Source organism: Trachypithecus francoisi, unplaced genomic scaffold (genome assembly GCF_009764315.1).
Source record: "Trachypithecus francoisi isolate TF-2019V2 unplaced genomic scaffold, Tfra_2.0 Lachesis_group0, whole genome shotgun sequence".
Lineage (NCBI taxonomy): Eukaryota > Metazoa > Chordata > Mammalia > Primates > Cercopithecidae > Trachypithecus > Trachypithecus francoisi.
In genome coordinates, this window is record NW_022681453.1 from 119,748,832 (window position 1) to 119,774,645 (window position 25,814).

At 34.3% G+C, this 25,814-nt stretch overlaps 1 protein-coding gene across 2 annotated transcripts in view; it reads right to left on the reverse strand.

Annotated features, from left to right (window-relative positions):
- The window catches only part of SPATA16 (spermatogenesis associated 16), a 257,900-nt gene that overhangs the window by 142,651 nt on the left and 89,435 nt on the right, over positions 1-25,814 (reverse strand). For both annotated transcript variants that reach the window (XM_033211730.1, XM_033211731.1), the window contains one exon: positions 19,148-19,293. In XM_033211730.1, coding sequence (XP_033067621.1) covers positions 19,148-19,293 — 146 coding nt within the window. The remainder of the gene's footprint in view (positions 1-19,147; positions 19,294-25,814) is intronic.

Genomic DNA, 25,814 nt, shown 5'->3' on the forward strand with positions numbered 1-25,814 from the left:
GAACTACAAAAATTGCACATAAAATTTTGTGCTAAATCAATATAACGCATTATTTTCAAATAATAAGTGGTGTTTTCACTGAATTGTGCCTTAGTCATATAGTCCATTGAATTCATCTATAGTTCTGAGCATCTGTGAAGATTATTGCCATATTGGAGGGTATCTAGAATGAGTGATCTGGAAAACATAGTGTGTGAAGAATATGGAATGAAATAAATATACTTAGAGAGTAAAATAATATCAGTCAGAGCCACAGTAAATATATTCAAATACAAAGTCCTTCCTTCCATATGGAATATAGAAGAATTATTCAATGTAATATCAGATGAGGCCAGGCAAAAACCAGTTATAATGCTACAAATAGCTCAGTTCAACAAAAGGGGGAACTTACTAACCAGTGATGCAACAGGCTTTCAGGAGAGTTTCCTTTTACTGGAAACATTTAAATGATATTTAGAATGCCATCTGTCAGGACATATAGAAGAAATTCCTCACTGAGTGGGAGATTAGGCTAAATGACTTTGAAGTATATTCACAAAAATTTCTTATAATGCATTATCCAGCACTGTGAAGAGCCAGAGATTTTTTCCCTACTTGCAAACTAACAAGTTAGCTTGAAACAGTTTTATGGAAGCTGGTAGAAGATATGAGCCTCCAGGGTCAGAGACAAAGGACAGTTTATTGTTCACAGCAATAACAGTAATCAGAGGTTTTTTTTATTCCTTTTTTTTTTTTCCGGTTCTCTGAACTATAGATCCCAGATGGTGATGCAAGGAAGGTCAGGTGACACCTTCACATGCAGTAGGTTGTACCACATGAGAAAAATATGAGTTTAGAGAATGTGAATATTTTGTGATGGGCTCTAAGCTTGCCTATCTTTCGCTCTAAGGGGAAGCACCACATCTGGCAAGGCTGTAACAAGACTTGTCTTTTCTTCCAAGGCTGTTTGCCATACAACCATCTTTGAAAAGATAGTCTGGAGCAAAGACCAGTCAGTGCCTTGGTCACAAGATACGCAAAAATGCTATACACACGGGTAATTGTCTCCCCACAAGGATAGATTTTTATTTTTATTTTTATACAGAGTTTTGCTCTGTTGCTAAGGCTAGAGTGCAATGGTGTGATTATGGTTTACTGCAGCCTCAACCTTAGTAGCTGGGACCACAGGTGCATGCCACCACATTCAGAAATTATGGATAGCTTTTGTTCAGATGTGTAGGACCTATTTGTTATATTCATGCCATTAATAAATTTGAAAAACATTCATAACAATGGGAAAATTAAGATATCACAGGTAATTGACAGGATGCCTAATATTGAAGAGACAGTGGTTACTATCTATCTATCTATCTATCTATCTATCTATCTATCTATCTATCTTCTGTCCTAGGAAGGGATTAAGGTAGTTTATAAAATACTTATGAAGTTAAATGAAAGCAAAAATAACTCACAGGAAACAAATAAAAATACACAAATCGGACTGTATCAAAATTAAAAACTTCTATTCGTCAAAGGGCAATGTAAACAGTGTAATGCAGCAACCCACAGAATGGGAGAAAATATTTGCAAATCATATATCTGACACAGGGTTAATATCCAGAACATATAAGAAACTCCTCTGAGTCAATAACAATTTAAAAGGTAGCCCTGTTAAAAATGGACAAAGAACTTTAATAGACATTTTTCCAAAGATGATATACCAAGGGCCAATAAGCATATGAAAAGATATTTACATCACTAACTGTTAGGGAAGTTCAAACCAAAACCACCATAAGATACCATCTCACATCCATTAGAAGAGCCACTATAAAAAATCAGAAAGAAAAAGTGTTGGCAAGGATGTGGAGAAATTAGAATGCTTGTGCACTGTTTGTGGAATTGTAAAACAATGCACCCACTGTGGAACAAAGTATGAAAGTTCCTCAAAAAGTTAAAAATAGAATTACTACATGAACCAGCAATTCCACTCCTGTGTATATACCTAAATTAATTGAAATTGGAGTCTCCAAGAAGCATTTGTATCCCCATATTCAAAGCAGCATTATTCATAATAATCAAAAGGTAGAAGCAGCCCAACGTCCATTCATGGATGAATGGATTAACAAAATATGGTACCTAACATACAATGGAATACTCTTCAGCCTTATAAAGCAAGGAAATTAAGACACATGCTACAACATGAATGAATTTCAGACGTTATACTTTGTGAAATAAGTCAGACACAAAAAGAGAAACACTATATGCTTCCATTTTTATGAGGTACCTGGAGTAGTCAAATGTATGAAGACAGGAAGTAGAATGGTGATTGCCAGGGGACAGGAGGAAAGGGGAACAGGGATTTGTTATTTAATGGGCATAGACTTTTAGTTTTGCAAGATTAGAAGAGTTCTGGAGATTGCTTGCACAATGTGAAAGTACTTAACACAATTGAACTGTACACTTAACACTGGGTAAGATCGTACATTTTATGTTATGTATATTTTACCACAGTTAAAATGACAACAAAAATAACTGAATGTGGAAGCAAGATTAAAAGTAGAGATAGTTAAGATGAAGGCTGGATGAGGTTAGTATACAAATATTATATCTTAAGATCCTAAAAGTTTGATTGAGATGGACTACACATCTAAATTTGCAGGTAGCTAATGAAAAGAGGGTCACATAGCCAGTATTAAACAAGCAGTTGTTCATCTCAAGTATTTCTTGGGCTACAATCAGAAAGATGAGCTTATCCAAAGATGCCCTATAATGTAACAATCTGTGTTCTTAGTAACAGATTTACAGAAAAATCAACAAGTGTTCCATATTGTTGCTTCTTACAGCTTCTTTAAACATAGGCTGTTGGCATAGTACTAAATCTTAATCTAGTAACTTAAATTCTGGGTAGGTAAAAAATGAGAATGGAAAGAAAACTTATGCAACAGTGCTGTCACTATACAGAGATTCAGTGAAATCTTAGTAGTTTTGTCTTATTTGGTCAACTGACTTGCTACAAAAGATTGATCATTAGAATTAAATTAAAACTAAAATGAAGTATAATAGTCCTCTGCTTATTGAAAAGAATTAAAAAGTTCATGTAGTTTAAATATCTTCAATAGATAATCAAGATAGAAAAACGGAATAACCCAATTTAATTTACACTGGAGAAAAAGAACTACTTTATAAAGTATTAGAGCATAAAATTAGAAATAAAGGTGTTGGACTTTGAAATAAGAAAATTCCCATATATTATTGCCAAACAAAGCATATAGCTCTGCCAAAACACTAGCAAAGTATGTTTTTGCAAAAGCATGAAAGTAAAACCTAACTTCAGGGAAATAACAACAAGAAATCATTCTCAAATATTACTTGAAATCTCAGCATGTATATGGCACAGCAGAAGAAAATGAGGTTTAGAGAAGTCAAACAGAAAACAACTCAAATATTATCTTTCATGTTTTACCCCCAAAATTGCAATCAATTCTACAACTAAATGTGAAAAATATTAAATTACAGAATTATCTCAAGTGAACAACAAACACCTCTTTCTTGACATGACAAATAATTTATGAAATAATTACTTAAAAGATTTGCTATATTGTCACAACACTGAAAAGTATGTAGTCAGAAAGAAATATTATATTCTCTATCTTCTTTATAGAGCTAGTAATGAAAACACACTAAAAATCAGGATCTATGTTCAAGTATATTTTACTCTGAAATTTGAGTATGACATTACCTGGTTTAGGAAGACAGAATTTATAGTATTACAGTGGGGGATTCAAATAAAACATTTAATGGATCATCCATAAAATAAGAACCTTTAGAAGGGAGTCTCCTAGGGCTTCAAGTCTTCCATGTTCTTCATCCAAAGGAGTATTATCAGTTAACATGCATCAAATAACCATCAAAAATAAGTATGATTACTGAATCTTTAGAAGCATGCAGTGAAATGCCTTCTTGAGCAATGGAGAACATTTATTTTTTCTACATTTCTTTGACTTTCTTACTAAGTTAATTACTCTTTATCCATTGCAGACTTCTCCATAATGGTAAGTAATACTCACCATTATCATTTACCTTTATATATTCAGCACCTAAGTAAATAACTGACACATAATAGGCACTCAGTAAATGTTTACAGAATAAATCAATGTTAATAAAGTGGCTAAACAACATTTCCTCAGGAGCTTCCAGAGAACCTAATCATACCTAAGGTTCATGAATGAGATCTACATCTCTTGTGACCTGAATATATCAAGGATCACCCTCCACCAACTTCTGTGCCTGTATCCCAGTTGAACATCAAATATACAGAATCTTACAGTTTCTACATTAGGCAGATGTGATCAGGAACAAAAGGCAGTTTATGTAATAACAGCATAGAGATAGGTAAGTAGGGCATTTGAAAACAATTTCCCCCCATTTTTTTTTTTTTTATAATTTGAAAATCTGAAAAAAGATCCTCATCTTTGTAGACTGTGTCTTTCCATTTTTTCTTTCATCTGTCAAATGCCTGGATAGAGTGAACGTGAAATAAATTCCCATTTATTTTTTCATCTACATTGTAATCCCGAGTCTGTTTGGTAAAAGCTGTTAGTAAATCACTTGGTCAGTTCTCCCAACAAAATAGTCTTTAAGTAATATAGTATATCAACCTATCTTTTGACATTTTCATTTTTCGTTCTTGACATTTTCTCTTAAAAAATAATACAGTGTTGGCCCTATTATCTTTTGGAGTCTGTGAACCAAAATATCAGCTATCAGCTCTCTTGTAGAAAAGTTATCAAGGTTCAGAAACCAAAGATGTAGATGTGAGGCCCTACACATCTGTCTGTCTAATACTGGAGGGGAGGGTGGAGGATTGGTGATGGTGGTTCAAGAGCGGCGTGTTGAGTTTCACATGTTTTTTTCCATTCGCTGTGTTACTTGGGTGAGGTTTATTTTATTTTATTTTATTTTATTTTTTGGGGGGGCGGAGTCTCACTCTGGCACCCAGGCTGAAGTGCAGTGGCATTATCTCGGTTCTCTGCAACCTCCGCCTCCCAAGTTCAAGCAATTCTCCTGCCTCAGCCTCCCAGGTAGCTGGGACTACAGGTATGCACCACCACGCGTGGCTAATTTTTGTATTTTTAGTAGAGATGGATTTCACTATGTTGGCCAGGCTGATCTTGAACTCCTGACCTCAAGTGATCTGCCTGCCTCAGCCCCCCAGAGAGCTGGCATTACAGGAGTGAGTCACCGCGCCTGGCCGAGATGTATTTTAGAATTATTAGTTTTGAAAGGTATAATGAATACACTTGCCTCTGTTCTACCTGTTGGAAATTACTTATGATTCATTCAGCAACAAGTTTTGAGTGTAAACCATGTTCCAGTCACTGTTCAGGTTTTAAGGAAAAGAGCCAGAAAGGTAAATACATACTGAAACTAATATTTTGAGTAGCCTTATTGTATGGAAGTAAGTGTCTGTCTGCATTCTATTATTTTTTATGCTGCCTTCACATAGCAAATTATACAGGAATTTAAAAAATGAACTGAAATATAGTATACTGAATTCCATTATGTAATTTGACTGGATAATAAAATCATACCCTTATTTCTTTTAGAGTCTGAAAACTAGAGGGATTTTTGATGTTAGAGTTTTAGAATTAGAGGGACATTTGACAGAAAAATCAAGACCATTTGTATATCAGGTATTAAAATTACCCATATTAACATCATAATTTTTTGATCTGTGGAAGTATTAAATTACATCCAGATAACAATATTTTACCTACTAAGTCCTTTGTAGCCCTTTTACCAAAAGAGAAATATTGATTGTTATTCCTATGCTTTATGACATTGTAGGACTTCTAAATATTGTCTCTGATTTTCCTTTGCTAAATTAACAGAATTAGTGGGAGTTCCACAATGGACATTGTGTTTATGTAGATAATGTCCAGGCCAGCTAAACCACCAGGTTATATACTACAGTTTGCAAGTTTAAAGTCAAAATTTGAATTGGATATGGACTTTGATATGGGAATTATATCAATACTGGATTCAATGTTTAGTTATACATCAAATTACCATTTCTTTAAGTGATTCCAATTAGGGAAATCTACTAATTACTAATATTATAAATGAATATATTAATGGTTTTTCTTTGTAATACACACTCCTTTCTTTATTGACAAAGATGATTAAATCTCCCATTTTGACATTCTGTCCTCTTTGGCTCACTGTACTGAGTGTCAACCTGTTGTGACTTGCACCAAATAGAGTGTCACAGCACATTACTTTGGAAAGAATACGCTTTCCAGCTATTTTTAGTAGTGCTGCCATTTCTGTGAATGTAACGACAACAGCATATATTGTGTCGTTTTTGTTGAAAATGTTACGTTGGATACTAACTGACTAGCCCTCAACTAAAAGTATTAACCTAGTGGAGAGAAATAATAAAAATACATACATAACCAGTAAACAACACATTAAAACTTGAAACAGTTAAATTGTGGGATGCTTGCAAGGGAGATGGAAAAAATAAAAGGTTTAGAAAGGGGATTTCCAATGATAGGACAATTTAAAAGGTAAAAAGGGCTAATCTGGAAAAAAATCCAAAGAAAGTGAGTTTTGAGTTGCCTTTGAAATAGTCTCATCAAGGGAAGGAAGGTAGAAAATTCACATTGGGAGAGAGGCTCAGAAATGACTTGGTGATAGAGGATGGTAAGCCGTATTAACAACTGCCATGTAAATTAGCTTGGCTAAAGCAATAAATTGACCATTGGGGAAGGTGGGAGTCTATTAAGGGCTGTTCATTAGTGAAAGGATTTTTAATTTTATGAAAAAAACTACTAATGCTTCAGGGATTACTAAGAAAGCACATGATGGAAACACTTTTAAAGAAGACAACTATTGCAACTATTCTGATGAAAAATCCAATTGCTGGGAGAATGCTAATGATTCTGTGAAAAAGCAGAGTGGTTCTCAATGTGCAGCCTGCAAATTTTCTATAGGTTCATTGACATTTTCAGGGGCTCATGAAGTCAATTTTCATAATAATATTAAGAAATTATTTTCCGTTTTCACTGTATTGACATTTGCACCAATGTTGCAAAAGCATGATGGGGAAAACAACTGGCTTCTTTGCAGGAAGCAAACAGGTGATACCAAACTGTTCTGGTATTCACTGAGTGTATTCTTTACCATTATGGGCACTCAGCCTCTCTCTCTCTATATATATATTTTTAAATCAATTTCAATCCTTGAGTACATGTCTCTTTAACATTTGGTAGGATGATATAAGAAGTATGCATCAAGCACTTCTTCTGCATACCAAAATATAATAGCTGTCTTGGGGAAAAGCACTTCTGCCCTTGTGCCACTGTTTACATTTGTGAGCTGATTTAGCCACTGTTTTTATGGAACACTATATTTTTCTTGGAAGAATGATGAACAAATTATGATTATCAGACTTGAAATTTGGCAGACATTTTCTAAAAAATGAAATGTGTGCCTGTCACTTAAAGGAACACAACTGACAGTATATATTGCTAGTGATAAAAGTTTGAGCTTTCAAGCAAAAATTAGTGTTTTGGAAAACTTACATCTGTCACTGTGAGCTTGACAGTCACCCAATGCTCTAAGACTTTCTGATAAGGTTGGCGATATTAACAACTGCAATTTAAACATTTGGTTTTGCATAATGAAATGTGTCAACGTTTGGAAATCTGCATATTTTCGAAATGACCAATAGGTGATATTACTAGCTCATGAATGGATAAACAATCCAATCAAAGTATAAGATGAACTAATGGCTTTTAATGTTACAGAGTACCACGTTGAATTGACATGGTTTCAGAATCCATATTGCAATTAATCATTAAGAAACTACCACTTGTCAAGTCTTGGTGTAGTATCAAAGAAGAATAGTCAAAATTATCTGAAAAGACTATTCAAGTTATCTTTCATTGTCTAGCTACATACCTTGTGTGACATTGAATGTTGTTCATATAAGTCAACCATATTATAATTGATTGAATACAGGATCAGATATGAGCACTCAGCTTCCTTTTATGAAATCACTCTTGCAGAATGTCAGACAATGTTACTGCTTTCATGCATGTTTAAAAATATTGCAGTTATTTTTTTCACAAAATATTCATTTACGTTAACATGTAATGGGATTATCATTTTGAAGTGAATGAGTAAATAAATATATTTTAATTTCTAAGTTGTCTTTTCTATATGGCAGATATTTATAGATGAGACTCACATAAGCAAAAGCCCTTTGGTATCTTTAATAATGTTTAAAAACATAACAACATTAAAATATAAAATTATATAATGTTTAAAAATATGATAAAATCCTCCAAGTTTGAGGATAACTATATAAGTAAATAGTCAAAATTTGGATGAAGGCTGTAACTATAAGAATGAAGATGAAGAAGCACATGGAACATACTTGTTGGATAATTTGCATTATATTACACCATCCTTTTGCCCTCCTTCCTAAGATGAAAATACCCTCTCTGCCTTTTTTGGGTACGTACATGTGACTTCTCGATGTTATTTTCACATTATTTTCTTTCCACAAAAACCAAGAACTACTTTCCCAGAGCCTGTATGTGTTGAACAGATTCCACAAGGAAAGCTTATAGGAACTAGAAGTCTAAAAACAAAGCAAAATGATAAGGTTAAATGTAGAGTAAAGTATATATTTCTTTCATCTGCTAATTTCTCATTGTTAAGCATTCAAAAATCAAACACTGCTTTGAATTCAACTGTCTTCTGTGTCAGGGAGGTCATATTTGCTAGTAAAAGTTTAGTAACTGGTAATAACATAAGAATATTTCTATCCAATTACGAAATTATTTTGCCTAGGTGAGCCAGGAAAGGTACATGGTCTGCATTTTCCCCAGTGAGAAAGAATCATAAGAAAGGTGTATGTCATATCTATAACCTGTGAGCAAAGTTATAGACAGTGCCACCAAGGAGACATTTCTTCTCAAACTAAAGGTGTTATAACTTAACATATGGCTGCTCTTCAGACTTCAACAAGAAATGAGAAAAGGTCACAAGCCCAAGAGAGGAAGAATATGAGGAATTCTTGCCATAGCAACAGAAAAGAAAGTGAGGAATGGTTTGAGGAAATACAGCAATAACAGTATAGCCACAGGATTTGCAAAACTCCTGTTAAGGCTAATGCTATGTTGTCAGTAATGTAGAATATATATGGAATATCCTAAAAAATATTCATATCCATAAAATACACATTATTGAAATGTGAAAAGTCAAAGGGATAGCAGAGTGGTGTCTGTTTGTAAGGTCATCTGCTCTTCAAAGGTAAACTACTAGCATGAGAGTGAGTCATGCATATTCAACAAGAGATTTGTATCTGGAAAGGAAGAGAGAAAATTTTAAATATCAGGCATAGGCTGGCAAGAGTTATAAAATGAGTAGGGGTTGGCATCTGAGTCTTTTTTTTTATCTCCAATAAAGACTGGTTTATCTCTTGCTACTTGTAACCTTGTATGTAATAGCCTATATAGTGACTTTTCCACTCCAAATGTCCCAGAAAAGACTATTAGGGCAAAAAGAACTTTGAGGGAAGTTGCCTTGAGAACAAGACACAAACATCAGTTTTACAGTATAGCCTGGGTGAGGCAGATTCAGTGGGAATGAGTTTTAGTTCCTTAGAACTGTGCTGGTTAAATTTGGAAATGCGGATAGTCTTCCAGTTTTCCTCTAAGCTAATCTTTTAAAGTATTTTTGGATATCTAGTATTCATCACCTCTCTATGTTTCCCTAGAATTTCTCAGTTTTAGTGTTGGTCCTTACCTATTTCAGTTTTTCACCACTTGTCTGGAAATATTTTGCATGTAGAGGCAACAAATTGGGAGGCTAAAAACAGATATGTCCCCATGGGGACCATCAAAATAGTTTTCTCCTTGTTGATAAGCATTAAATAGACCAGCCACTCACTGTGCTAAATAGAGCAAATGTGCTCAGGAAAAGAAGTTCGTGATTCTAGACTCGTAAAATTTCAGGCTGGTCACCTGAGGTGTTTGAAATGTCACAAAGGTGACATTAAGGATGAAATTTGCACAGAAATTTTCCATTTGCAAAACATTTTCACATCTGTAATATCATTTGACCCCTTTCACAAGTGTTGAGGAAGATATTGTCATGATCTTATGTTTAGAAATCCAGAAATTGAGGCTAAGGGCAATTATGTGACTTGAGAAAGTCAAGACTCGCCAGCAATTTTGCAAGGATTCAAATTCAGGCCTTTGATTTCTGAAGTTTGTTTCCCTATAGTACAAGGAATCTTACAACTTCTCTCTCTATTTGTAATTATAGAGTTAATCCTTGACAATCTAGAACTTTTTTTTTTTTTTAAACCCCAGGACACCCCACTTACATGTTTTAGAACTTTTAAAATCTGAAATACATGAATGTTTTTAATGCCCCAGTGAGAATTACAGAGGAAGAGTTTGCAGAAAGGCTAAATGACTTGTGCAACTCATTAGAATGGATTTTAGAGCTGATATATTAGAAAGTGAAAAACAAATATAAAAGAATCATCCTAAAATAACATGAATAAACCCACTCACAAGGAGTACCTGTGCAGCCTTCTTGCCAGCTTCAAGTATCAAAATGAACATTTCCAGAAGGCAGTCCTCAGCATGGGAGCTGTGCATTAGCACACCCTAATCTGTTTTCTAAGGACCGCATGGAAGTCAAAAGCAAAGAACAGATCAATAATAACTAGTAGATTCACATTCTAAAGAGTCCCCCAACAACAGATGCATTGTTTCATAACAATACTACTCCATTAAGTGCATATATTGTTTCCTCATTTATAAGCTATTTTCATATTCATGAGTAAATGGGAAAGATAAATGCCAAGTGGGCACCGACCTCAGGGATAAGATGAGGTTAAATTTTAAGAAGAGAAAGAGTGAAAACTAAGATGAGAAAGAAAACATCAAGCAAGATGATTATAAACTAAACTGCTGTCAACCTGAATATAAGGGTAGAAGATGAAATGTCTGGATGAAGAGCTGTGGTAGGCATGGGAAAGTGTCATAGAGGCAATACAGGGGCGCTATAGGCAGAGCTATTTTAATTAATAATTGCAAGCTATGTTAAAATAAAAAAAGATCAATATATGCATTTAAAAAGTGGTGAGTGTATTTAAAATAAACAGAATATGATCCCTTTATCACGTCTAGTGCAATTTGGAAGGCTCCTCAGGGAATCTGATCCACCTTCAGAACATGCCTGTGATTAAAAGCTCAAGAGGGGCCTAATCTGTTTTTCTCTGTCTTTGCTATGTCTTTACATTTTCCTCTCTTATTATACATAGTCATGGTTGTCTTCCTTCTCTAACCCCTGACCTCGTTCTTCTCTTCTTCCTCCTCCTTTTCTTCTTTAGTAAAGAAACCTCTAATTAGATGTCTTAGCCATCTGGATCCTGTTTCTTGTGTTCATATTAAGAGAAACAAATGATGACCCTTAGACACTTAGCCATTTTTATTTGGATAATATATAGTTATATTTAATTATTTTCTGGAATTTATTTGTTTTAATCCTCATTATCATTTTTCTTACTTTTTATACAAGTCAGTCTATGTATTTATGCTGCAAGGCTATTTTACTAATTCATATGATAATCACAAAGAAGAGGGAGGATTTCAGGTATAAGAAAGGGGAAGAAAGTGGACGTATGTTAGTAGAGTCTCGTGATTTAAAAGTTGTGTTGTGTCAATATTGTAAAATTGTTGTTATATTGTTGTTGTATTGTTATTATTCACAAATCACACATGACGAAAGCAAGGCTTTACAACCCAGTGAGTGAAGTGGTAGCTGAAATCTGTGTTCTATGATTTCAAAGACAATGTCTAGTATTTCTCAATGCTATTGTAACCTGCAAGGGAAGTCCTCCAGATTTTAAAGGTGGTATGATTTTCATCATTTTCACGATGAAATGACATGACAACTAGAATTTTTGGAGGAGGATTAGTGACTGTAATGTCATAGGTTTGCTGGGATGTAGTTTATTTGCCAGGGAAATGGTAATAAGAAAACCTTCTCAGGAAGTTAGTGGAAGAACTAAGTGAGATAGCTTATGAAGGGCCCAGTTTCCACCTGCCACATGGTGGGTGTTCAATGAATGCTTGTTCTTGTTCCTGCTTGAGAACTACTTCTTGATGTAGTCAACTTTGCACTGCAGAAAGGTGTTACATAATAGTTGTTCCCTACAGTAGAAACAAAAGAAGTATAATCTTTGCCCTTCACAAAAATTAGCATCCTTTTTATATTTTTTTAGGGGTTAAAGGATGAGTTGGAATGTTTAATGTGATCTTCAGAGAAAGCATCTTTTTATAGGTGGATTTATTTTCATGGGAATACAATAGCAAGAGACATAAAGTACTAATGATCCATATAGCATTTTTATTTCTCCTGACTTCTCAAGGAGGCAAACTGCCTAACTTGCAAAAAGACCAACCAGATTCAGGAATGCTTTTAAAATAGCAATGCCAAGATTTTCTTTTATTTTTTTCACATTTGAAAGCCCATACGAACATAAACTTATGCACACATGGGCACACACACAGAGACTGTGTTTGTTTCATTTAATTGGAAGAAACAATCAGTAATCTGTGAATCACAGAAGGAGATAAGTAAGAATAAACATTCTCTTGGTTGAGCCTTTCTTTTAACGGTTGATGAAAATGAGTATGGATAATGTAATGTCTTTCAGAAATGAATGGCAATATCATCAAAACAACCACTCATATGTTTTCCCAAAGCAAGACATTGTGAGGTGTTAAGAGATATATGCAGGTGAGATTACATCCTTTTCTTTTGTATTCCCAATTATTATCCCCTAGAAGCAGTATCAACACTAATACTTAGTAGTCTATACATTTGTTCATATCAATAAACTGGCACCAGCAATGGTTTTTAGCACCAGCAATGTTCCCTATTCTTTTACTATATTATAGTTTTGTTTAAGTTCATCCAAGGTCATGAGAATTATTTTATCTAATGTTATTTATGTGTTACCTTTAGTGGCCAAATTTTAAACTCTTAGTTCTGGTAAGGAAGAGAGCATTGTATTTAAAATATCTCATTTCTTGATATCTGTAAGAAATTTGCAAATTTCCTATTACTTCTACTATGAATCAATTCTTTCTAAAACTCATGAGTATCTGTAAGGCTTTAAGTGAATATCACGTTTGGCCATAATTATCCCCCAAATTGTGATTGATGACATCCCAAAAGTTGTATTTTCATAGGAGTTTTCTAATTGTCTACTTTATTGAGTATGTTATGTTCAGAAGGGTGTTTTATTTATTTATTTATTTATTTTTGAGACAGAATTCTCCCCCAGGCTAGAGTGCAGTGGTGCCATCTCAGCTCACTACAGTCTCCACCTCCTGGGTTCAAGCCATTCTCCTGTCTCAGCCTCCCAAGCAGTTGGGACTACAGGCATGTGCCACCACACCTGGCTAATTTTGCATTTTTAGTAGAGATGGAGTTTCATCATGTTGGCCAGTCTGGTCTCAAACTCCTGACCTCAGGTGATCCACCCACCTCAGCCTCCCAAAGTGCTGGGATTACAGGCAGAAGGGTATTTAAAAAATAATAGTTTCCTTTATGAAAATATAGAGCTTATTTCTAATACCAGTGAGAATTACCTATATTTGTTTTTGGTGGTGGGATTATAATAAACACAAGCCTGATAGGTTTTGAGATTCAGGAATGCTTTTAAGCAGTTGACTCATATTTAAAGAAGAGAAAACAGAGGTAAAGGGAAGTTAATTATGAAAGTCAAAGCTAGTAAGTGATAAAACAGGGATTCAAATCTATGCCTTTGTTTAAGTTTCTTATGTTTTGATCTGTGAGTTACTTAGATGGGTATGGTTTAATTTCCAATTATTTTGAGGGATTTTCTAGGAATCTTACTCTTAAACTGATTTCTAATTTAATTCCATTATGGTTAGAGAACAAGCTCTATAAGATTTTAAAATTTTTGAAATTTTAATTGAGTCTTATTTTCATCTCTAGTAGTACACCTTCTCTTAAAATCTACTTTGATAATAGCATAGGAAAAGTGAGCATTAAAAATAACCTTTTATGTTTATTATATAGTGCATCCTATTTCCTCTTTCCTCTTTCTCTAAGACTTCAATTACATGTATGTTAGATTTCTTGTCACTATCCCTGAGGACAGGTCACTGAGCCATTGATTAGTTTTTAAAAAATCTTTTATTGTCTATCTCTTGTCTTTACAGTGGGTAATTTCTATTGGTCTGTCTTCAACTTCACTAGTCTTTTCTTTAGCATTCTCCAAACTGATGTTAAAGTAATAAATTAGTGCATTTTAAATTTCAGATATTTTATTCATCTATGCTAAATCTCCATTTGGTTCTTCCTATAGCTTCTGTTTCTTTGTTGGGATTCTCATCTCTTCACTCATTACAACTATTTTTACCTTAAGATCCTTGAACGTATTTTCGTAGGTTTGTTGAAATCCTTGTTTGCCAGTTCTACATCTGGGTCTTGAAGATCTATATCTGGTTCTACATCTTGAAGTCTATTTCTATGGACTGCTTATTTTCTTAAGTCTCATTTTCCTACTTCTTTGCATGTGTGGTAATTTTTAACTTTATGCTGGGTATTTTAGGTGAGACTTTGTGGGGAATCTGGATTATGACATATTTCCTGAAAAATATGTTAAGATGTTGAGGTTTTTTTGTTTTTGTTTTTGTTTTTTCCCCCGTGAGAGAATGCAATGGCAGATACTCTTGTTCTTATGAAGCTTAGCTGTATTTTTTGTTAGGACAGGCCTATTTTGTCTTTGAATTTAATCTTAAGCTGTGGTCCTTTTGGTAGGTTATGGTCCTTATTATTGCAGTATGATCTTTCTGGGGCTCAACTGAGTACCTGAGGTGCTCAGTGAGGTCTATTTACCCTAGTACTCCAACATCAACATCTCCAGGCACTGCAGGTCATCTCAGTATTTCCATTTAGCGCTTAGTTCTGTGGCAGGCAATTTCTGCTACATGGAATCTCTTTCCTCACATGCATGGCACAGATCTTGACTAAGAACTTACCGTAAATTCCCATGCAGACTTCTGTCTCTCCACCCTTTCACACAACTGCCTCTTTCTTGGCCATGTTTCCTGTAATTATAGCTTCCTTGGCAGCCTTGCTATTCTAATCTTGGCCTCTTAGGTTTGGTGAGACTGCAGTTTAACTTGATATCCATGTCCCTGAACTAGGGCAGAAAAATAAACCAAGCAAAAAGCTGAGAAGATTATAGGGCTCATCATGTGTATTTTTCTTCTTTCAGGGATCACAGTCCTGCTCTGACCATTGTCCAAGGCCTCAAAGCAGTTGCCTCTTATATTTTGTTCAGTTTTACAGTTGTTTACAGCAAGAAGGCAGACTCAGTACCAATAACTGTGTCATGGTTAGAATAAAAAATTCATGGGTTTATAATTATTTTTCACAAAACCTTGTGAAATAGTGCTTGTGAAGTAGTACTATTATAACCTAGTTTTATCGAAAACTAAATTCAGTCTAGTGAGTGGAGGAGTCATAATTTGAACCTAGGCAGTCACATTCTAGACTTTGTGCTCTGACTAAATATACTATGCTGCCTCTGTAACATAACTTACATGGATTTCCTTCACAGCATTTATCATACTCTTCATCTCATATATACGCCAATATTTATTTATTTACACTTTGTTTGCTACTTCTGCTGGTGTATAAGCATCATGTATTTTCTATTTATAACTGTCTCTCCACTGCCTAGCACAGGAATAGGCTCTTGGTGGAAATACTTAATAAGTTTTTTAAAATGAATGAATGAATGTAGATACTACTATTATAAAATAATTTTTAAAATAGTGATTTTTCTTACACATTTGGTACTTTAGACTTCATCTTGTCTGCCACCTTGTGGCAACAAAATTGTATATATATCAAAATATATTTATATAATAAAAGAATCATAGCAGAATTTTTAATCTTGATAAGAAAGCAGTAATTGCAAATTGGTCTCTAGAAATGTTCAAAACACCTTCTGATAAACAGTGGCAGTGGTTTAATGAAGTGAGCAGACAGTTAATGTATTAGGAGAGTCTAAGCATTACTTTTGGTTGAAGTAAAAATTAATACTTATATTTGCCACTTTGGATATGTTATGAATAAAAAGAAGAGCCATTTTGATAATAGTTGTTTTCAGAGTCTTTGTATGGTTGACTATTTTAGTTTAAATGGCAGGGCTTAGCTGATTAATTTCAAAACATATCTTTGTTGATCTTAAAACCATAAAGTTATGGTTCTTGTAGTCTTCTCTATGACAAAACAATATGCATTTATTTTTATCAGAAGCAAAACTACATGATAGTTTTTAAGCTAATTTTTGTATTAATGAATCTCCTAAAAATATGCAGTAGACCTCACATTTCCATAAAATTAAAGAGAAAATGCTTCAGCAAATGCAAATAAATGCAAAAAAGGAATATTTTAATTTTGATTCATGATTAGTATCAACTTTCACAATGTGATAATAATACAAAAGCAGAATTCTGCATTGAGTATATAACTAATGGTTGTAAGCTATTTATAGAGTAAATATCCTAATTAACTTATTTTATAAAACACATTTGTTAATTGTATTTCAGATGGTTTTAAAATCTAAGATCTTTCAAGATGTTTTGATATTAAAATCATATGTACTGACTTATGCAGTTCTGCACTATGCCCAGACCAGCAAAATGATTTATTTCATTTGGTGCATTATTAATTGTATGAATTGACTGTTTAACCTTTATTGATTTACATTTCTTACTTAATGTTCAACTTAGGAACAGCAGCAAAAATTATTATTATTATTATTATTATTATTTTTTTTTTTTTGAGGCAGAGTCTCGCTCTGTCGCCCGGACTGGAGTGCAGTGGCTGGATCTCAGCTCACTGCAAGCTCCGCCTCCTGGGTTTACGCCATTCTCCTGCCTCAGCCTCCCGAGTAGCTGGGACTACAGGCGCCCGCCACCTCGCCCAGCTAGTTTTTGTATTTTTGGTAGAGACGGGGTTTCACCGTGTTAGCCAGGATGGTCTCGATCTCCTGACCTCGTGATCCGCCCGTCTCGGCCTCCCAAAGTGCTGGGATTACAGGCTTGAGCCACCGCGCCCGGCAAAATTATTTTACAAAAGTTAATTCTAATATAATAGGAAAGATAATTTTACTATTCACTGTTAAATACATTCAATTCAGTAATTTTCAAGGTCTTGAAAAAGCACTCTTGGTTTCAAAGCAGAAATATTCTAATTCTAAATAGTGAACCTACTGAAGCTGATTTTTGCATTCTCAGGAACTGCAGCATCTTGTGGTTCTTATATTTGGATTACAGTGGAATTTTTGATCTTTCGTTCTCATTACTTTTTTTTTTACTGAATTCTTATTAACCAGAGACTGTTACTTACTTTTAATAACATTGAATTAATTACATTTTGACATGACCATGCCATTTGGAACCCTTTTATTATTAAATATGATTCAAAAATTCATCAAACTATTCTGATATCCAAGAGATATTTCCTTTAAAACGTAGGCCATATAGGTGGCCCTTTTTATGTGTGATTATAACCATGGAGAAGGTGAAGTATGATTACTTTCAGTGCATCTCAATATATTATTGTTTATGCATGCCTTTGGATTTTATGAATATTTTGAAGTCTATAAATAGCTTTCAAATGTTTATTTCTATGTTTAAAATTTTTACTTATTTATGTTCTTTTCTTTTGCATGATCGAATTTTTTTTAGTCTGTAAATAGTTCACAAATATTTTTCCCACAAATCACCCAGGTAGCCCAGAAGTTGCAATATTTTGACATACTGAAATACACATTACCTTTCCAGTAATTCTTCTTTCAAATGGAAATAGAACAAAATTCTTTGACCGACCATATATCTTGATGTTTTTTGAAAACTATGGTTGCATAAAATATTTCTAGATAATATAGGGATTAAAATTTTCTTTTAATGTCAAAGGAATCTGCCTCTAGGTTTTGTAGTTTACTTAAGAGGGAGAATGGCTTTCAAACAGGTTGTCTTGTGAATTTCAAAGTGATTTTGTTGTCTGTAGGTTCTTGAGGTCAAGTTTAAGTTCACTACTAGGGCTGTGAAAAATCTTGGGTAGAAACAACTTTTGCATCCTGGTGGATGTGAGTTTGTAAATGACTTTTTACTGTGCTAATAAATCTCCCATTTACAAATTAGTCTTAATATAACTGATAATCATGTTCCCCAGTTGGTTATTAAGAGTTATATTTTCATTTTGATATTAGTTTGCCATTTGTATCCAAAAGAAATATAGGAAGTGAGATGAGAAAATGAACAACACAAAAGTTCTAGGTAAATTGCTCAAAGTCAGACAGGGAGGGATAGAGTGATCACAATTTTAAGGAAAGGCATAATATAATCTCTTTATCTTTGCTGCAGGTTAAAACTGATTATCACCCATGAGAGAAAGACCCCTAAAACATAAAATACAGGAGAGGTACATTTTTATAGAAGAAAAGACAGGCCTGGGTAACTCTGGGGACTCTGGGAAGTCATATAGAGACACACAGATACATACTTCTAAAGAAGAATAGAAATATAAAAAAGAAAATTTTAAGGACCGAGATAAAAAGTATTTCATACCTTTGGAAAGCTGTCCAAAGGATCCTTTGAATCAGCTAATGTGTCACCAAATAAGCCATAAACTTTCAAGTCTTGGCTCATACTTCACAGTCAGAATTCCCTTCTACCGTTCCACAACTGCAGTTTTGACAATCCTTCTTACCTTTGAATACCACCTCCTTTATTTACCTGTTCTCTCCCTCCTTTCTTCCCACAGCAATTTGCTTCTGCAGTTGTCTGCCTCTTAGCTTTGCCCTGCATTATGAATAGTTTCTTGCGTCTCTATTTCTTCCATTAGGTTTTGAGATTTTTGTGGTCTCCATGATTGCTGCACTTGACATAAACCAAGCGGTAAATAAATGTGGTTTGTTTCTTCTTTAAATTGAAATAAAATGGAAGGTGATCAGGCAGGCTCAGATAGTACCCTCCACTAGCATGAACAGCATTTACTTGCACTTATTAGTATATGATTTTACCTGTGTGCATGATTCAGGGCAAGATCTGGTTTCCTCATCCGTAGATAACAGGTAACAAGCTTTGTCTCAATGAAACTCGCCACGCTTGCTATATCTTCCGCAGATGCATCAAATGATTCTCCCAGAACTGCTCCTTTGCTGCAAAGCTTTAAAAAATATAATACTTTCAACATCCTAATAATCTTTCATGTAATTTACCTTTTAAATAAACAAAACATGTGTATATTTTATTTATATATGTTTTGTATATATGTTAAAAGTATATATGATACTTTTTCCAAACCACAAGTAAAATATTAATATTTTGATTATAAATTAAATAAATTGTTCGTGTTCACTATTAAGTGACTATAATATAAAATAAAGGGCACGTTTTACTGTAAAATGCTTCCTGTAAAATATTTTAAAAGTATGATAGGTTTTAAAGGAGTGCCAGTTGCTAAGAATGTCTGTTTTAAAAATAAAGCATACAATAACCAAAGATATTAACAGAAAGCCAGGCATAAATCATATTAAATACCAGTGCTTTTATGAAAACCCAGCTGAGCCATGATCTAGCACACTATCAAGTTTGATTTAATATAACAAGAGGTATCGGAAGTAAACTCCTAGGAGCCATTAACATGATCGGTGATTAATTTGAGTCTGAATCATATTCTCTAGTATGTTATTGAAAGAAAAGAAGTGAAAATTTATTAGAATTTATTGGCAGAGGACACAGTATCTGAAAAACATGGCAAGAATATGAATTCTTAATAAAAGTTCCAGGAAGTCAATGGTTTCTGGGCATCATAGATAAACTCTAGAGAAATAAAATAATTAATTTTTTTGGAGAACCCCAAACATTACGAAGTGTCAATAATGTGACAAGGAAAGATCAGCACTTTTTTTTCCCCTCGGAGTTTTCTACTGTTCTTTGGAATTAAGACTGATGGAAAAGAAGTCCTATCTATTTTCAGTGACCTTACTCAGGATATTGCCTTCTTTGCTCTTTTCTACCTCCATCTGTGCATACACTGGGGGAAATTTTCTTGCCAGAGATAGTAGTATTTGCAGTTAATACTTATTTATATATCCTCTAGCATAAAATTTCTTGTATTTTAAATCCTGCTTGCTTAAATGACATAGTTTAAAATAAATTTTCTTCTATAGGTTAAGTCTTGAGATGGTTTTGCCATGTATATTAATGCTATTGTCATTTTTTAAATGCAGTTTGTTATTTGAATGTGGCTATATTCTGTTCTAAAATGCACTTACTTTCTTAGTAAAGGCTAAAAAAAGACTAAAGGCTAAAAAAAAATCTAGAATCTAGATGTTCGATATCCACAGTCTGAATTGGTAGTTGCCTAATGCTGTTTTCTTTTGCTTGCATATCTTATTAATCCTGGAGATTCATATTATTTTTAAAACCTTTTGTCAGTTGGATGAATGGAATATGTTACTTTCTTCATTTAGTAAAAAATACTTACTGAGCATCTACTATATACCAGACAAAATTGCTCTCTTTACATTTTAATTTGAATTGATTAGGACTTGTTCATAAATCTTTTCTATTTTTAGCTCTATATAAATTCCCCTTTCTTATTCCTTACCTATTTCTATTGACAAGCAAATCTTTTTATTATTAATTATAATAAATATTTAGATATTTAAGGTATTAACCCTTTTCTGGTAGTAATAATATACACATGATAAAATGTAGGGATTTCACCCACAAATAATTTTTTGGAAAAGTGTCAGCTTTTCCTTATGTTTTGTAAAGGCTCTCAGAATACATAAAACACTTCTCTCAATTATTTTGAAAAAAATTAGCAAAGACTATTTGTGGAAGATACACTGAAAATGGCCTCAGTCAATGCTAAGTTTGGATGCTTCCTAAAGGTCACCTGATAAAATTGGTAATAAAAGAGAGAAAACATTTAACCCAGATTTAGTAATTATTCTAGAGAATCTGGCCTCAGAAGTGTCAAGTGTGGCTGTAAACAGGTTTTAAAACATAATTTTACAAAGCATGATAGTTTGAAGATGTCAATTTGAGATAGCATCTCCTTTCTTCTGTCAATCTGATCCCACAGGATCCAGAAATACCTAAACAGAGTTTTCCACGAAAGATTTTTTTTACGACATGACTATAAAAACACAAATAAATAAAAAACAAAATTAGTAGAAATTATGTAGTTTTATTTATCAATACCTTATATTAACATTCCAGATCTTCTCAATTAATTTTATCTACCTTTTTTTTTTTTTTTTAAGACAGAGTCTGGCTCTATCTCCCAGGCTGGCGTGCAGTGGTGCGACCTCTGCTCACAGCAACCTGCGCCTTCCAGGTTCAAGCGATTCTCCTGCCTCAGCCTCCAGAGTAGCTGAGATTACAGGCACGTGCCACCAAGCCCGGCTAATTTTTTGTATTTGTAGTAGAGACGGGATTTCACCGTGTGAGCCAGGATGACATCGGTCTTCTGACCTCGTGATCCGCCCACCTTGGCTTCCCAAAGTTCTGGGATTACAAGGGTGAGCCACCGCACCTGGCCAATTTTTGTATTTTTAGTACAGACGGGATTTCACCATTTTGTCCAGGCTGGGTCCCGAACTCCTGACCTCAAGTAATCTGCTCACCTCAGCCTTCCAAAGTGCTGGGATTACAGGCATGAGCCACTGTGCTTGGATCAATTAATTTTATCTTTAAATGAAATCAGCCTTTGTTTCCTCAAATCTTAAATACTCAAATCTCCTCTTCACATAAAATCTTAAAAAAGAAACAAGATGTCTTGTGGTCTTTGCCTCTTCCTATCCTTGTTTCTCTCTGATGTGATGGTGTGGAAGAGCCTCCCTTTAGACACACTTTTTTTTTTTTCTTGAGACAGAGTCTCACTCTGTCTTGCTCAGGCTGGAGTGCAGTGGCGCCATCTTGGCTCACTTCAGCCTCCACCTCCCGGGTTCAAGTGATTCTCCTGTCTCAGCCTCCCAAGTAGCTAGGACTACAGGGGTATGCCACCACACCCGGCTAATTTTGTATTTTCAGTAGAGACAGGGTTTCACCATGATGGCCAGTCTGGTCTCGAACTCCTGACCTCAGGTTATCCACCCGCCTCAGTCTCCCAAAGTGCTGGGATTACAGGCGTGAGCCACCGCGCCCCAACCACTTTTTATGGGATAATGTGGAAGTCATTCAGTGAGTAGTTGCCATGAGGACATGCAGGTTTTTCATGGCAGGCAGGAGGAAGCCACCTTCAGATTTCATAACTGTAAAGGCTTTGTCTATAAACACTGAGAGAAGTGAAAAGTCTCTACTTGTATAAGATTCAAGGCAAGAAAAGAAATAAAAATCATCTATCTTAACACACTAATGAGAATACTTCATGAAACCAAGCTGAAAGACAACAGTGAAAGATAAGGATAATTCTTTAGTTCAGGTTAAAATCAGAAAATAGGCAGCCTGCTGGGTAGACTTTATGTATGTTCGTTGAATTCTTGCTTTACCAATCAAGTATTGTAAGATTGAGAATTTTACTGACTGTATCGAAGATTGCTTTATTTATTCTCTTCCAAAGTAGCACATCTTTGAATTAAGCTTTGCAATAAGGTAAACTGTTAAAAAAATGTGTTGAAGTTAGAGGTAGAGTTATAGGTACATGTAGACAAAACGCTGGCATCAGAACCATGAAACACATTTCAGATATTTTACTAAATTTTGAAATTTCCATATAGACATTTGTATAGACTGAGCAGTTAATTCTCCAGAAGGTGAAGAAATTTAATGTGGTGTGAATTTATTTAAATCTAGGAAGGGCGACTTTATTCACCTTAAAACAAAGAGTATTTGTCTAGAAATGTATAATTTAAATCTTTGGTGTAATAAGTCATGGAGATAAGGAATAAAAACTTTTAAATTATCTGAAATAGTATATCACTGAGAAGACTTTTAATTAGGAAAAATTAAGTTAGGAGTTAACTTTTTATTTCAAAAGAAATCCTAAAATATTTTTGAATACAGTATGGACAAATTAAAAGTCAATATTTAAGGGAAAAAATGCAGTCTAAATTCTTATGAGTATAGCTGTTGTTTTGATAAGAACCTAGATATTAAAAATGAAATTTCAGGCCTGGCACGGTGGCTCATGCCTGTAATACCTGCACTTTGGGAGGCTGAGGCAGGCAGATCACCCGAGGTCAGGAGATTGAGACCAGCTTGGCCAACATGGCGAAACCCCATACGTACTAAAAATAAAAAATTAGCTAGGCATGGTGGCGGGCACCTGTATTCCCAGCTACTAGGGAGGATGAGGCAGGAGAGTTGCTTGAACCCAGGAGGCAGAGTTTGCAATGAGCCAAGATTGCACCACTGCACTCCAGCCTGGGTGACAAACTGAGACTCAGTCTCTAACAATAATAATAATAATAATAATAATGGGAAATGTCAGTACTAAATTGGAATCATAAGCTCAAATTTTAATAAGGTTTCTCAAAGTTCTTTTAAGAAATAAATATCTAGCTTACTTTTAGAATTGTGCACAAAGGGATTTCAAGGTTTGTTTAAAAACAGATACAAATAACATCAACTACATTAGTTGCAGAAATAATATTAAATAATATATGGTGAGCCACATTCTTAAAAATGCAACTACAGATTTTTCTTTAATTAGGATCATCATTATCCAGATTAATATTGCTAATAGTTTCTCCTTTATTAAAATTCTGTCTGATGAGTGTTTCCTCACTGTATCCTGAAATAAAATTTTCAGTGATCCCTGACAATTTAGAAGATAACTATAAATCTGGAAAAGCATGGCATTGTTTGAGTCATCAAATGTCTACAAATAAGGATATATATAATCATCAACTGGTAATTTGTAAGGTTTTTGGAAATTATAAAAAAATCTAAAGATGGGGAAAAAGTTATCCATAACCCTATCACCATATATATAATTGCCATTAATTTTTGCCATATTTCTTTCTATACATTTTGTGTTTTTGTGTCATAATAGAAGATATATTACATAATTTTTACACTGCTTTTTCATATGCTCTGCTTTTTTTTAAGTTGGAAAATAAAAGCATGTTAATTATAATTATATTACATGTTACAATTATAGTTGAAGACTTCAATATTCCCCTCTCAACAAATGACAGAAATATTAGAAAGAAAACCAGTGAAGATAGATCTGAACAACACAATCACCCAACAGGATGTAACTGACATACATGCATATATACATTATACATAGGAATAAAAAACACAGGACCCAGCAACCCCATTACCTGGTATATACCCAAAGGAATATAAATTATTCTGCTATAAAGACACTTGCACACGTATGCTTATTATAGCACAATTTGCAATAGCAAAGACATGGAACCAACCCAAATAGCCGTCAGTGATAGACCGGATAAAGAAAATGCGGTACATATACACCATGGAATACTATGCAACCATAAAAAGGAATGAGACCGTGTCCTTTGCAGGGACATGGATGAAGCTGGAAGCCATCACCCTCAGCAAACTAACATAGGAACAGAAAACTAAACGCCACATATTCTCACTCATAAATGGGAGCTGAACACTGAGAACTCATGGACATGGAGAGGGGAACAACACACACCAGCGTCTATTGAGGGGTGGGCTTTGAGGGGAGGGAACTTAGAGGACATGTCAACAGGTGCAGCAAACCACCATGGCACACGTACATGTATGCAAAAAACCTGCACTTTCTGCACATGTATCCTTTTTTTTTTAAGAAGAAATAAAGAAAAAAGAAAGAAAACACATATGTAAAACATTCCACTCACTAGAAGAATACACATTTTTCTTACATGCCTGTAGAAAATTCACCAATATAGACCATATCCTGGGCTATAAAACAAACCTCAACACAATGAGAAAAGTGAAATAATTCAGAGCATGTTCTCTGACTATAATGGAATAAAAACTCAATGGTAAAAATCCCCAAAATAATCTAATTTGAAAGTGAACAAAAGACATAAACAACCATTTCATACACATGCAAATAAACACATAAAAATATGTTTGACATCATTTCTCATTAGAGAAATGCAAATTGAAACTACAATGAGGTATCACTGCACACCTACACAATGGCTAAAATAAAACAATACTGGCAACATCAAAAACTGAGAATGCTGAGCAAATGGATTGCTCCATCCTACATTGCTGATAGTAGTGTGAAATGGTACAGCCACTACAGAAAACAATATGGAGAAAACAGTTTTTAAGTCATTTATACAACTCAACAGTTCCACTCCAGAGCACTTATTCCAGAGAAATTCTTATGTTCACACAAAAATCTGTACAAGAATGTTCATAGCAACTTCATTTATAATAGTCCCAAGCTGTAAGTGATCTAGATATCCTTCAATGGGTGAATTATTCAACAAACTGGTACATCCATACGAAGCACACTACTTTGCTGTGAGAAGGCACCAACTATTGATCCATGCAATGACTTGAATGAATCTCTAGGGAATATGCTGAGTAAAAAAATCTGATCTCAAACTGTTACATAAAATATGATTACATGACACAATCATAGGAATGGAGAATAGATCAGTGATAATGAGGAACTAGAGAATGCATAAGTGTTGTGTTTACAAAAGTCAACAAAAATGAATCCTGTAGTGAGGGAACTGTAATGTATCTTGAATTTGG